The 15,042-nt window shown below is 44.1% G+C and overlaps 1 protein-coding gene and 3 non-coding genes across 4 annotated transcripts; 3 read left to right on the plus strand and 1 right to left on the minus strand.

The window, feature by feature from the left end:
- The first annotated feature begins 1,596 nt into the window (after nt 1-1,596).
- On the plus strand, nt 1,597-1,678 carry trnal-cag (transfer RNA leucine (anticodon CAG)). The gene has a single exon. It is a non-coding gene; the product is annotated as a tRNA-Leu (tRNA).
- A 296-nt stretch (nt 1,679-1,974) lies between these two features.
- trnai-aau (transfer RNA isoleucine (anticodon AAU)) lies at nt 1,975-2,048 on the plus strand. The gene has a single exon. It is a non-coding gene; the product is annotated as a tRNA-Ile (tRNA).
- A 170-nt stretch (nt 2,049-2,218) lies between these two features.
- Nucleotides 2,219-2,300, minus strand: trnas-aga (transfer RNA serine (anticodon AGA)). The gene has a single exon. It is a non-coding gene; the product is annotated as a tRNA-Ser (tRNA).
- A 9,072-nt stretch (nt 2,301-11,372) lies between these two features.
- On the plus strand, nt 11,373-14,297 carry LOC117966779 (uncharacterized). The gene is made up of 11 exons (XM_059007399.1): nt 11,373-11,450; nt 11,551-11,771; nt 11,844-11,994; nt 12,088-12,296; nt 12,415-12,532; nt 12,619-12,818; nt 12,896-13,010; nt 13,135-13,304; nt 13,986-14,038; nt 14,113-14,240; nt 14,281-14,297. The coding sequence occupies exons 1-11, from the start codon at nt 11,411-11,413 to the stop codon at nt 14,295-14,297; spliced, it is 1,422 nt and encodes a 473-aa protein (XP_058863382.1). The 5' UTR covers nt 11,373-11,410.
- Nucleotides 14,298-15,042: the final 745 nt, after the last annotated feature.

The raw sequence follows: 15,042 nt of genomic DNA on the forward strand, positions 1-15,042 counted from the left end.
GGCTCTCAGATCCCCAGTACAGTACAGTGCTGTTAGTTCACTAGACTAGACTGTATTGAATTTGCTGGCTCTCAGATCCCCAGTACAGTACAGTGCTGTTAGTTCACTAGACTAGACTGTATTGAATTTGCTGGCTCTCAGATCTCCAGTACAGTACAGTGCTGTTAGTTCACTAGACTAGACTGTATTGAATTTGCTGGCTCTCAGATCCCCAGTACAGTGCTGTTAGTTCACTAGACTAGACTGTATTGAATTTGCCTGCTCTCAGATCCCCAGTACAGTACAGTGCTGTTAGTTCAATAGACTAGACTGTATTGAATTTGCTGGCTCTCAGATCCCCAGTACAGTACAGTGCTGTTAGTTCACTAGACTAGACTGTATTGAATTTGCTGGCTCTCAGATCCCCAGTACAGTGCTGTTAGTTCACTAGACTAGACTGTATTGAATTTGCTGGTTCTCAGATCCCCAGTACAGTACAGTGCTGTTAGTTCACTAGACTAGACTGTATTGAATTTGCTGGCTCTCAGATCCCCAGTACAGTACAGTGCTGTTAGTTCACTAGACTAGACTGTATTGAATTTGCTGGCTCTCAGATCCCCAGTACAGTACAGTGCTGTGAGTTCACTAGACTAGACTGTATTGAATTTGCTGGCTCTCAGATCCCCAGTACAGTACAGTGCTGTTAGTTCAATAGACTAGACTGTATTGAATTTGCTGGCTCTCAGATCCCCAGTACAGTACAGTGCTGTTAGTTCACTAGACTAGACTGTATTGAATTTGCTGGCTCTCAGATCCCCAGTACAGTGCTGTTAGTTCACTAGACTAGACTGTATTGAATTTGCTGGCTCTCAGATCCCCAGTACAGTACAGTGCTGTTAGTTCACTAGACTAGACTGTATTGAATTTGCTGGCTCTCAGATCCCCAGTACAGTACAGTGCTGTTAGTTCACTAGACTAGACTGTATTGAATTTGCTGGCTCTCAGATCCCCAGTACAGTATACTTTGTCTGTAGAAATACAGTTTTATACATTAAAAAAAAACATAATCCCCCACGCAATATACAAAGCGGCGTCAGAAAGAGGTGTGCTCAGAAATGAAGACGGACAGTGTTTTTTTAGGGCTGACTCATTTAAATGTTCGAGAGATCTAGGTGTACTCGACAAATATACTGGATTTTGTCCATGTCGTAATTGTGCCGCCTGTGATAATGCGTTTGAAACTAGAGATTATGTGAGATAATGTCTGTTACTGGCGGATAGTTTACAAATGTACTCAATTATGTTACAACTTTTGTGTCTACGAAACATATCTGTAACATTTATGTAATGCCTGTGTGTTTTTTTCATGAAGTTAATTTGCTAACAGACTGTTCTGATTTGTTTCTAACCGTGAAGCGATCGCTCTGTTTGCCGTATATTTTCTGTCTGTAAGAGGAGTGTCCTTGTGATCCCATATAGAATGCGACGAAACAGGTCGCCATCCTTAATATAAACAGAAACAGAATAAGTTCACGCACACACCAGGTGATTTACTGTAGCGTCAGACATTGGAGGTTCAGCAGTGTACTGCAGTGTTGTGCAAATTCGTCAGTGTAAGTCAGGATGGCCGAGCGGTTTAAGGCGATGCGTTCAGGTCGCAGTCTCTCTGGAGGCGTGGGTTCGAATCCCACTTCTGACAAATCTGTTTGTTTATTTATTTCTTAAAACGTCCACCGAATGCTTGGTAATTTGATTTGTTTTTCTTGTTAGTATTCAAATCACAAGGTCGTTAAATGAGAGAAAGTCACCGCAAGCCTGCACCTCACCACATCCTTCACACTGTTAAACTGCCTCATTATGACGAGGCCTCTAATTATGCCTTTCCAATACTTTGAATGTGTTATTGTTCAGTTTAACATGAAAACATCTTGGTAGAACACATAATGTCCGCAGGACTTTTTTTCCTCGGGTTCTAGTATCAAGTTTTGAGTATGTGGCCGGTTAGCTCAGTTGGTTAGAGCGTGGTGCTAATAACGCCACGGTCGCGGGTTTGATCCCCGTACGGACCATGGCTTTTCTTCTTTAAAGAAACCACAGCATTTGTAATGGTGCCAAAATAAACAATCTTTAACAAAATGAACCGAAGCGATATGAAGTACAACCAGTAATATTTCAGAATTCCTGAGCTTCAAACATGTATTAACAATGAACACATACAATCAATTAAAAACAAAGCTTACGTACTCGGCAGGATTCGAACCTGTGCGGGGAAACCCCAATGGATTTCTAGTCCATCGCCTTAAACACTCGGCCACGACTACATGCTCGCCCGGTTAGTTGTGAAAATATCCAAAAGAAGTAAACGGCTCCCGCAGTAATGCTGTAGATGGCAGTATAGGCTAACTAATGAACCGAAGTCAAACGCCTTTGTTGAAACTCTGTCAGATTTGTACAAGGCAAGCACACGTGGGAAAAGTAAATACAATATACTTTCTGTTAACGTTCATAATAATGAATACATCTTTATTTCAAAATACGTAGCTATTTAACTGATCTTTTCAAAACACCCCCATCCACAAAAACAAAGTAGTTATTTATTTCAACTGAAAAACTGACTTGCTTCATGGCTGCTGCCAGAGCACTCGAGAACGTACTGGCTAGCGTGAGCGGACTTAGCAGATAACAAGATCTACAAAATATCACATGCTAATAAAACATACCATAATTATGTTCGTTTTTATTATACATGGCGACTTACAGAGACTAGGGTGTGTGAACTATGCATCAGCTGCAGAGTCACTTACAGTTACATCTCACCCGAAAACGGAGCACAAGAAAGTTAAGTGACTTGCTCAGGGTCACACAATGAGTCAGTGGCTGAGGTGGGATTTGTACCGGGGGACCTCCTGGTTACAAGCCCTTTATCTTTAAGCACAGGACCACGCAGCCTCCTATAACAAAATCACACCTCAGATTTGACTCAAACCCACAATTAGGCCAGTGCCTTAGCCATTAGGCCACAAGGGCTGACACGATAAACACTATGCTACCCAGCTCCTGGTCCAGGCCCTGGTACTCTCCCGCCTAGACTACTGCAACTCCCTCCTGGCTGGCCTCCCTGCGTCCGCCACCCGTCCGCTCCAGCTCATCCAGAACTCTGCTGCCCGCCTGGTGTTCTCTCTGCCTCGCTTCGCCCACGCTACTCCACTACTCCGCTCGCTCCACTGGCTCCCGATCACCGCTCGCATCCAGTTCAAGACTCTTGTACTAGCCTACAGATGCCTTGACCAGTCTGCACCCAGCTACCTCCAGACCCTCATCTCTCCCTACACCCCCACTCGACCTCTCCGCTCTGCCTGCACTAGAAGACTAGCTCTACCACCGCTATGCTCCCCTGCCTCCAAAGCCCGCTCCTTCTCCACCCTTGCTCCGCAGTGGTGGAATGACCTTCCTACAGATGTCAGGACTGCCCAGTCCCTGACCACATTCCGGCGCCTCCTTAAGACTCACCTCTTCAAAGAGCACCTGTAGAACTCCTCTGTTTGTATCCTGGGACACTATCACCCTTCATGTAAATGTGCTTTATTTTGCTCTTATCTGCCCACTATTTTACTGCATTTAATCATGTACTTCAGAATACTGTAATCTGCCAAGTTTTTAACCTGTAGTACTTTGTATTTAATCACATCCTGATGTAACTATCACTATTTAATCATATCCTGATGTAAGTATCACTATTACCTGCTGTATTATTGAATTGTGGTTTGTCAAACTTGTACTTTACTTGATCAAAAGTTATTGTATTTCTTGCTCTTATTGTATTACTTGTATTGTAACGCTTGAAATGTTTTTGCTTACGATTGTAAGTCGCCCTGGATAAGGGCGTCTGCTAAGAAATAAATAATAATAATAATAATAATAATAATAATAATAATAATAATAATAATAATGATGCTCAGATTTTCCTCTCCTTCCCCAGCTCTGACTCCACCATCTCCTCCTTTATCTCTACCTGTCTGTCTGCTATTTCCTCCTGGATGCACTCGCATCACCTCAAACTAAACCTCTCTAAATCTGCTCCGTTATTGAATGGAATTTTGATATACTTGTACTTGCTAGAACCAAAGTCATTGGATTTTTATCTTGCTCTTAATTGTATTATTACTTATACTGTGATTCTTGAAATGTATTTTTGTTTACGACTGTAAGTCGCCCTGGATAAGGGCGTCTGCTAAGAAATAAATAATAATAATAACACACAACCACACACACACACACACACACACACACACACACACACACACACACACACACACACACACACACACACACACACGCGTTGGCAGCACGAGAGGGAAGGGAGAGAGAGCGCGAGAGGACGAGCAGAGCGAGGGTGCAACACGAGCCGTAATACCGGTGTAACGTTTGAATTTTTATTGTTGTCAAGTCATTTTCATCAAGTCCCAAGTCAAGTCTCAAGTTAATTCGTTCAATTCTCAAGTTAATTCGTTCAAGTCTCAAGTCAATTCGTTAACGTCTCAAGTCAAGTCTCAAGTCCCCAAAAAATCGAATCGAGTCGGACTCGAGTCCGAGTCCCTGGCTCGAGTTCACAGCTCTGCCTAACGGGACCTCGCAGTAGAATTGAGGTTGTTCAGCAAGCACAAGAAAGAATATCAAGGCGACGGAACAAGCCTGCTTGCTGCTACAAAAGCGGAACTATACTAAACTTTACCGATGCGTTAGGAATAGACACCATTCATTTGTTCATGCTTTTTACATATCAACTAAATGTATTCCGCATTTACAGAAAATACATGATTATCGTGAACATTTGATAAATTCAAAAAATGAAAAAATTCCACTGACTCACACTGCTTTCACTTTTACCATTTACTTCTTAGCCCTTAGCGAACCAGTTAGTTCAGATGATCGCTGGATACACAATAAACAATTTGACAATTTACCAAAGAAACCCGTTTGTGTTCAAACTTATGAGATGTGGAATGTAACAAAAATGTTAACTGTAAAAGTTAGAGCGTCAAACATCAACGACAAAGATCAACATTTGAATTGAAATAACAGCTGTCAAATAGACAAAGCTCAAGACTTGAAGATAATATGCCAAATTGAAAATGCGCAACACACTAATTGAATTAATTAAACATAAAATAATGAATGTAATTAAGCTCCATAATTAAAATGGGAACTTCAAATCTTAAATAAATTGATTACAATTCAAATTTCCAACACGCCATCCGATTTGTGTTTAGTGTGTTCTAAATCAATACTGCGCGTTGTATTTCAGGTTAAGCGCTGTGCTTTCCATTTGCCACTTGGTCATTCTATTCCCCGGGACTGCCCCTGTCATGGCAAATCTGACATGCAAAAGAGATGCTTTGCACTGTTTCTTAAATCAAGTGGCCTCAAATAAATTGTCTCCTTTAATGTCTGCTTAGCCTACCTATCAGTCTGGGGAAATTGTAAAAATGGGTAATTGACTTGTGGATGTTCACATCAGAACTCGAGCTGTCATTCTCGTCCCCTCAAACTGGCGCAGGCAACACATCTGCCTGGATTCCTGCATGATATAAATGTGTTTCTTCATTTGCGCGGCCTGCTTTTTATTATTCATTGGGGTTTGTTTACTACACGCCTCCATAGCTGAGCTTTTAATCAGACAGTCATTGTCGGTGACAGTCCAGTTTGTTCCGCACGTACTTCTGCCAAACTTAAATTCAAAGTACAATCTTCTAAATGGGTTATTATTATTATTATTATTATTATTATTATTATTATTATTATTATTATTATTATTATTATTATTGTTATTATTTATTTATTTTAATTAACGTACTGATTGAAAATTAGAGGACTAATATGAAAGAGGTGCACGCATCAATTGCAGCTAATCAGCTCCCATTAGCACCTGAACCTCTTTATAAACACATTGCGCACTAAGGAACACCAAACTCAGCTACTGGCGGGTTTGTTTTTATTATTGTTTCTTTATAACGGTGAAAGAAGTTCACGGTTGGGGCTGCCTTGGATTTAATGATGGGGTGTTGTCTTAGATTTGGGTAATTGTTGATCTTTTCTCTACTTTAGAAACGTTCATTTTATTGTATGTTTCTCACTTGCGTGTTTTTTTTTCCAATGCAGAATAACATTGCTGTTGGCAGTGTTAGTCACTGAAGTTTGGACGCAGAACCCGCCTCTAGGTACGATAACGGTCGCTTCAGCACATCTGTTCTTTTAGCTTGCTGTTTATTTGCCGGTTGTGTGTTTTCAAGTATCGTTGTCTTCTGCAGGCTCGGTGAGGACAGAATGTCAAGGGAGTGTTATGATAATGATTTTGGAGAAGTCTTTTGTTGGAAAGTATTTTCGCATCAATGTGATTGGTGAGTGATCATTTTTCTTGAATGGAAAGCTTTTGATGTAATAAAGCCTGTTGACTCGTAATGTAATAACCTGAATTAAGTACAGAGCACTCCTGCGCTGTATGGCATAAACCAGGATTCGTTTTTTTTCAAATACAGGGTATGAAACTCTTGCGTTAGCTTTAAAAGTGTGTTGCTGATCACACTAAATAGACCTGTGCTGCTACAACATTAGTCAGATTTGTTGACTGCAAGTGCACAGAATTAGAAATTATTTACTCTAAACCTATTGTTCTGAATGGGCGTATAATTCTACAAATATAAATAGTTTTTTTTTTAAATTGCGAAAAGTAGATGGGACGGGGTGGTGGGGGTGTTCACTTTGTTATATCTCTGCTTTGTTTGATCATGTGTACAGTTTCTTAAAAGGCCACCTGAATTTCTTTCCATAGACAATAAGGGGGCGCTTGTCTCCCTCTCTCCAAGACTGGCTGCACAGTGTGGATATAGCTTAACCGTTGACTTCTTGGGAAATGCCAAGTTCCTTGCTTCTGTGCTGAGCTGCTTTGCTCAGAACACAGTGAGTCATCATTATATTTCTTTTTAAATGTTTCTAATGGTGATATGCTGGGACTAACTTTAGCCTTTGTTTCCAGCATGATGAGACCTACAAGCTGACAGTACAAATCAGTGTCTTCTCAAACAGTGCTATGACTTCAGCTTCCTCCTATGTTCAGAGCATGACATGCCGCTATTCTCCATGGGCAGAGAGGGAGATTCTGTGTGAAAGAAACTACATGGAGGTAAGGGCTGTCAGGATGTGACAATGCTGTTCAGTATAACTTGTTGGGTTGTGTGGGTATTTTAATTGTCACTACAGAAGTGCTTCACTCATGACTAATTTCAATTTTCTTTAGGTTTCTGTGAGAAGAGGTGTGCCATTTATTGAGCCAAACTTTGTTCAAGATGATCCTGATTGGTCCCTTGTATACCCTGAGGTAGAATCATGTCACTTTGTATTTGCTTCATTCACGTCCCCTTGGTCTTGCCTATTGAGGTCTACTTTACTGTCATCTAGAGGAAGCAAAATCTAACAGCCCCCTTAACCTTAACCTGTCTCTCAAGAGGGTGGCCATATTGGAATTGTGTGACATTTAAGGCATTGGCTTTGCATGTATTCTGTGATTGCTTTGGTAATTTGATTGTGAAAAAGTTAACCCTTTCTTGTCGGTATGTGTAAGCCTTGTATTTCAACCACTGAGACAGTGGCTTCATATGTGCAGGGTTGTAAACCCTTCATGCTTAAATGTGTCCTGATTTACCTTTTTGAAGTCTGCTGCATAGGTGCAATTTCAGGTATTGTCCTAAAGTTTGGTACACTGATATATTAAGGTCCAGTACAAATGAATGGCTGTAAACTCTGCCTGTATCTGATACAGTCCACATGCTTTCACGTAGGTTCTTTCGTACACAGGTGTATTTGAGGATTTACTCTCTTCCTTTAGAGATGCCTGGTGAACATGGAACGGTTTGAGTGACTGTCACAAAGACGGCCAGAGTGGGTGGCGTCAGACCAGAAAAGGAATACACAGACGTGGTGATGATGAGCTGAGTGCAATGGCTGCACTCAGCGTTTATTAACAAATAAAAGGGTTGAACAATGGAATACAAAACAGGACACGGCACTTGCGCCAAAATAAACAGACATACAAAACGACTAAACACTAAACAGACGGTGCAGGACAGACGAACAAACACGGTGAGTACAAACAAAACACTTATTATATTTCACTTTTACGATTTTACTCCTTCTCTCTCACCCGTTCTCCACTCTCTGAACACCTAACCACGACTGAGTGAAAATGTGCATCTATATATACTGTTGTGCTGGGATTCAATTACTAATTAATTATTCACTTGAATCCCAGCGCGTGAATTAATTCTGTGCAACCCCGTGCTCACATATTACATTTAACCAGCACGTGAAGTGATTTGTGCTCTCCTCGTGCCTAAATACAAATCTACACTTTAAATACACGTGAAACACAGACCTGTTTATATCCCGTGTACCAATCTATACACCAACATTAACATACGCACGCATACATACATACACAGAACACACAAATGCACACAGGGGCGGGGCACTTCGCCACATATACCCCCCCTTGTGCGCAGCACACATGGCCTCAACGGCCACCTCCCCCCTTAAAAACCCAGCAGTCCAGGACAAAGTCTCGGGCTGGGAAGGGAGGCTTCAGTGGGCCCATGTCTGGCCATGCTGTCAGCACCCCTGCCGGTAGTGGCACGGCTGACAGCCTGTTGGTCCCGTCCTGCAGCGAAAAAGCTGCGGGGGCAGGTGGTCCCCCGACCTCCCCCTTCTTCGTAGCCGGCAGCTCCCTCCTGTGGGGCTCCGGCCACAAGAACTCCTGCAGCGAAACTGCTGCTGGGGAAAGTGGTCCCCAGACCTCCTCCCCCTTCTTCGTGGCCGACAGCTCCCCTTTCTGGGGCTCCGGCCACCGTACTCCCCGTGGTGGAAGTACGGGAAGCAGAGACAGCTCCTGCTCCTCTGCTCCGGGCGGTGGTGGAGGCAGAGGCAGCTCCAGCTCCTCTGCTCCTGGCGGTGGTGGAGGCAGAGGCAGCTCCAGCTCCTCTGCTCCTGGCGGTGGTGGAGGCAGAGGCAGCTCCTGCTCCTCTGCTCCTGGAGGTGGTGGAGGCAGAGGCAGCTCCTGCTCCTCTGCTCCTTGCGGTGGTGGTGGCGGAGGCAGAGGCAGCTCCTGCTCCTCTGCTCCTTGCGGTGGCGGAGGCAGAGGCAGCTCCTGCTCCTCTGCTCCTGGAGGTGGTGGAGGCAGAGGCAGCTCCTGCTCCTCTGCTCCTTGCGGTGGTGGTGGCGGAGGCAGAGGCAGCTCCTGCTCCTCTGCTCCTGGAGGTAGAGGCAGCTCCAGCTCCTCTGCTCCTGGCGGTGCTGGCTCCCTCTGCTGTGGCGGCTGGGGATGTGCACGCCGTGCTGCCTTCAGCAGCATAGCGAGAGGCTGCTGGGGGACACCAGCATCCTGCCCTTCTCCCCCCCAAAAATTTTCAGGGGGTTGAGCCTGTAACTCCTCCCCTTCTGGCTCTTGGGGCTGAACCAGCAGGCATTTTCCCTCTGCTGGTGGCTTGGGTCCCAGGGCTGTGGAAGCCCCGACTTGCCTCCCTTTGGGCTGTGGACGCCCCGACTCCTCCCTGTTGGGCTGTGGACGCCCCGACTCCTCCCTGTTGGGCTGTGGATGCCCCGACTCCTCCCTGTTGGGCTGTGGACGTTCGGGCTCCCCCCACTCAGGCGTAGGACGTTCGGGCTCCTCCCACTCAGGCGTAGGACGTTCGGGCTCCTCCCACTCAGGCGTAGGACGTTCGGGCTCCTCCCACTCAGGTGTAGGACATTCGGGCTCCTTCCGCTTGGGCTCCTCCCATTTGGGCTGTGGATGCTCAGGCTCCTCCCATTTGGGCTGTGGAGGCAAAACCAGCAGGCATTCACCCTCTGCTGGTGGAGATGGGGACAGCAGGTACTCACCCTCTGCTGGTGGAGATGGGGACAGCAGGTACTCCTCTGCTGGTGGTCCTGCTACCTGGGCTGCTGTTCCATTTATGGTTGCCTCCAGGTAGTTGAGGACAAACTCCACACCCTCCTCCAAGGTGTTTGGGGTGTGTTCCTGCTGATATGCCTCCCATCTCTCACTGTCCATCATCCACAGGACCCGGACGACTATGGGCAGAGACTGGGCCTCCAGCCCAGCATTCTCCAGGAACCAGCCCCGCAGTTTGATGGCGTCTTCTGCCATTGATTTTTTTTTTTGTTTTGTTTTTTTCCCCCAAAACAATATTTGTAATCTTTTTTTTTTTTTTTTTTTTTTTTTTAATCCAGACCCCTCCTGGTCTGACGCTTGGAGGCGCGGCTATCCCACGAAGACACCACGTGTCACAAAGACGGCCAGAGTGGGTGGCGTCAGACCGGAAGCAGGAAGGAATACACACACAGACAGACGATGATGGTGATGAGCTGAGTGCAATGGCTGCACTCAGCGTTTATTAACAAAATAAAAGGTTTCAAACAGCACAAAACAAAACAGGACACGGCACTTGCGCCAAAATAAACAGACATACAAAACGACTAAACACTAAACAGACGGTGCAGGACAGACGAACAAACACGGTGAGTACAAACAAAACACTTATTATATTTCACTTTTACGATTTTACTCCTTCTCTCTCACCCGTTCTCCACTCTCTGAACACCTAACCACGACTGAGTGAAAATGTGCATCTATATATACTGTTGTGCTGGGATTCAATTACTAATTAATTATTCACTTGAATCCCAGCACGTGAATTAATTCTGTGCAACCCCGTGCTCACATATTACATTTAACCAGCACGTGAAGTGATTTGTGCTCTCCTCGTGCCTAAATACAAATCTACACTTTAAATACATGTGAAACACAGACCTGTTTATATCCCGTGTACCAATCTATACACCAACATTAACATACGCACGCATACATACATACACAGAACACACAAATGCACACAGGGGCGGGGCACTTCGCCACAGTGACACATTGTTAAACTTTCAGTTTTGGTTCCTGTTTTATTAAACATGACATCTGCTATGACCAATCCCTTTAGACTGGGGAAGCTTTGTGTTCAAACTCCCTATTCTAATGAAGTTTTCTCTTTTGCTAGGCAACTGCTGCTGACAACAGCATCTAGAAAATTGTGTTCCATCTCCCAGCAAATAAAGACAACCATGACTGTTGCTCAGGCCATGACAAATGGCTATGGCATAAACACTACACCAACTAGAATTCTGGTTAGAGCTGCATACATCTCCACAGAAAGCCAACCTCGGGTGGTAAGTAGTCTAGGCTTCATTGTTCTCTAGTACAGTATATCCAAACTAATGAAGGTGATTTAGTCTTGCTTTTGTTTTAGTAAAAGTCCCCCCCCTCCTCCTCCAACATATCCAAACTGTAACAATGGCTGTGCTAAGATCAACCACCTTTTATAAGCAAAGATGGATGGTCATGATGGTGGACACTGAAGTTACATGTCCTACTGGTGAGTAAGCTTATGGAGGGCAATGGTGCTCAAGAACTGTTCTAGGTTTTAGGTTGAAGTGTGAATTTTCTATACCAAGTCTATGGTGTTCCTTTGTCAGATGAAACAGCCTTCACAGAACAGATGATTACATGGAATGTTCCCCATGTTCTACCTCCTCTTGTTCCGACACCACAAATTACTACCCTTGATGTTCAAATGGGAGTTGATGGCCGCAAGCTTGACCCTGCAACGATTCATAATAGAGATTATAAACTGGATGTCGGTCCCCAGCTAATCACTGTAAAAATTCCTGTGGGAGCTGATGGTGGCTATTACAAGGTATGTAGAAGTTCAACATCTTCTAAATCCTCATTTTAAAGCTTTCCTCCTAAGATGCTTCTGTGCTTTCAGAGCTATGTATTGGACAACACCTATGTGATCTCTTACTCTATTGAACCAATGCTGGAGCATACCTGGCAAGATGGGCCTGAGAAGACCAAGTACACAGTACTTCATCCAATAACCACTCCTTTCATGCCTCGGCCACCAGTTGTCACAAACAGTATGTAGAACTTGTCCACATGCAGTAAATCAAAGGGATTTGTTGCAGTGCTCCACTTCATAGCCTTCATTTAACTGCATGCTTTAATTTCAGACACTGTTCCTAAAGCCAGAGTGTTCAATGTGACCCTGGGGACATTCCTGCCTGATGTGGAGCTGGTCAAAATTATAGTTGGACCAGAGACGTTAACTGTGCCAGAAGCCAACCTAAAAGGTTATAATGTCCAGGAACATGTCTTTCCCAATGGATCCAAGACCTACACCCTCCAGGTGCCATTTGAGGACCCCAATGTGAAGCAAAAGGTAACATCCCACCTGTTCAACCATCCTATTGCCCTTTGAAAACACTTGCTTCCTGTGGATGTGTTGCTTGCTGTCTGACTTTGGGTTTAATCCTACAAACCCTTGCTCTTCTTTTCAGGTAACTCCTCCAGACACCAGAACCTACATTCTGCCCCTGACCTACTTGCTGAATATAGTGCCAGAGAATACACCCTTTACTCATCCTGCTGTAGTCGAAGCCATTCTCAAAGACATCAGTAAGTGCCTGACTATTTGTGGTCAACAACTACCCTTTTCTGACCAATCCAGTCCATTGCCATGACAACTGCTCTTCCTCTTGCAGTTCCACCTACAGTAACTGGCTACTGTGATGGTGCTGCATTCTATACCATGGTAACATATGGCAACATGGGTTGCAACTGGATTCCTTTTGTGGGCTCAAGAGAACTTGGTGGAAATCTGCTTGCCCTGTACAAGTATAATGCCAACTCTACCAATTTCTGGATGACTGTCCCATACAATTCAGTTGATGCCATATATGAAGTAAGTGATGAAACTTTAAAATGAGTTTAGCTGTTTTGGGTTCAACACATTACTGACCTGATGTATTGTCTCTGTAGGTGATCAGTTCTTCAGGCATCAGAAGCAGGCTTGACTTGACCTTGAAGGATATTGGGACCATGGTTGTGGTGGCTGACTTCTCTCTGTCCTGCAGTTTCCCTACAAAGATGATTGGTAACTCTCCTGCAGACCAAGCATTCTTTAGAATAGCTGCTTTTGAGATTGGCCAAAGGCTGCATGAAGTGGTATTGAAGCTATAATCTGTTTCCTTAACCTGGATCCAAATGCTATGTTTCAGATTGCTTCACCAATGGAACTATGGCAGCTCTTGCTGTGAAAGTGGAATCTGTCCCCAGCTTGTCTCCAAGTCAACTAACTCTAAGGGAACCGAGTTGCCGGCCTCTTCAGTCTGATGCTATCAATGCGGTTTTCTACTTCAATGTCAACTCCTGTGGCACAACTAGAAGGGTTATTATTGACACATTTAAAATCATATTTTGAGGAGGTTCAACATATTGACAAGTTGGCCACAACACCCCTGGATCAATCTGGGGAACCATGGTGACTGGTGTTTCTCTCTGCTGAATTATTTTCATGAATTGTGGACATCTGAAGGATGCCACCTTTTTGTATTGAACTGCTTGTCCAGTTGAGAAAGGTGCTGTGACACATGACATGACTCTTGGTTATGGCATTGCATGTGCTGCCTATAGACCTTTTGGGTCAATTGCAGTGAACTGGACGGAGAATACTAACTGGGGATGATCCCGTGGTTAGTACGTAGGATGGGACTAAACTAGTACATGAGTTAATACCAATTGTAGCTCGAGTCACCAGCTGTATTAATGTCTATTTGCAACAAATCCAAAATAACTGCTGTTGCCCTCCTAGAGGTTACTAAAACAAAACCAAATTAGTCTAGCAGTTTCTGTAGACAGACTTGTGGTATCATATTAACTGGAACAAACATGAGCTCCCAAAAACTCATGACCAACGCTTTTTATTTTTAAATTGTGAATTTGATACTAAGGTAGTACACAGCTGGGGATGATCCTGAGTACCATATTGGCTAGTCTGCAACTTGGTATGCAGCTCCATACTAAATCTACAAGTTCATTGCAACCTGAGCCTTTGTGATTTCTCTTCCAGTTTGACAACAACCTCCTGACTTACGAGAATGAAGTGCTGTTCACATCTTACCGGTAAGGATTGCAATCAAATTGAGTATCCTTGTGGTTGAGCCTGAAACTCTCCTAACCCCATCTCCTCTTTCCAGGTTGAGAGTTGCCTGTCACTATCTGGTAAATGACACCAAGGTAGTACAGTTCTTGTACCAGAATAATCCTGCACCTGTAGTCCAGCCTGGCTTGGGTGACCTTGCGGTCATCATGCGGCTTGCATTGGGTATGACTTGGCAATTGAAATAATATAGATGCTCTAGTAGTGTGTTTCCGTCTATAAATTCTCCCTTGCATCTCTGCAGATTCAACCTACAATGACTTCTATGGAGCTCAGGATTACCCTGTTGTGAAGTACTTGCGAAGACCCTTGTATTTTGAGGTAGAACTCCTGTACAGCAGGGATCCACAGGCTGAATTGTTTTTGGAGAACTGCTGGGCAACCTATTCTGCTGACAGGAATAGCTCTCCAAAGTGGGATGTTGTTGTGGACAGGTAAGATGCTGAAATATGATATTGCTGCTACAAAACCTAGGAATTGGATCTGTGGCTGATGTGCTCCTGACCTACTTTCTCTTTCTAGCTGTGAGAACTCTGCAGATGAGTACTTGACCATCTTTCACCCAGTCTCCAGCAATGCAAGAGTGCTGTTCCCTTCCCATCTGAAGAGGTTTGAAGTGAAAATGTTTGTTTTCCTTCACAAGCGGCCGGGATGCACTGAAAGGACAGGTAAAGTGGAGTGTTGGGATGGGGATCTTGTACCCCAATGCATGGTTTGGATTGCTTTGCAAGCAACAAAGTCGCTGTTCTCAAATCTTTAGTGAGTTGGAATGGAAACATATAACTGCACTTTTGCAAGAAACACTTGCTATGATACAATATATTTGTTTTTCAATTCAGTAATCCTCATTGGATGATGGTACTGCCTGATCTATTGATGCTAGTTTTGCTTGACAAGGTGTGTTGTCTTTCAGATTTACTTCCACTGCGGTGTTGTGATATGTGATTTTTTGCCCATTTGTTTTGAT

This window comes from Acipenser ruthenus, chromosome 35 (genome assembly GCF_902713425.1).
Source record: "Acipenser ruthenus chromosome 35, fAciRut3.2 maternal haplotype, whole genome shotgun sequence".
Lineage (NCBI taxonomy): Eukaryota > Metazoa > Chordata > Actinopteri > Acipenseriformes > Acipenseridae > Acipenser > Acipenser ruthenus.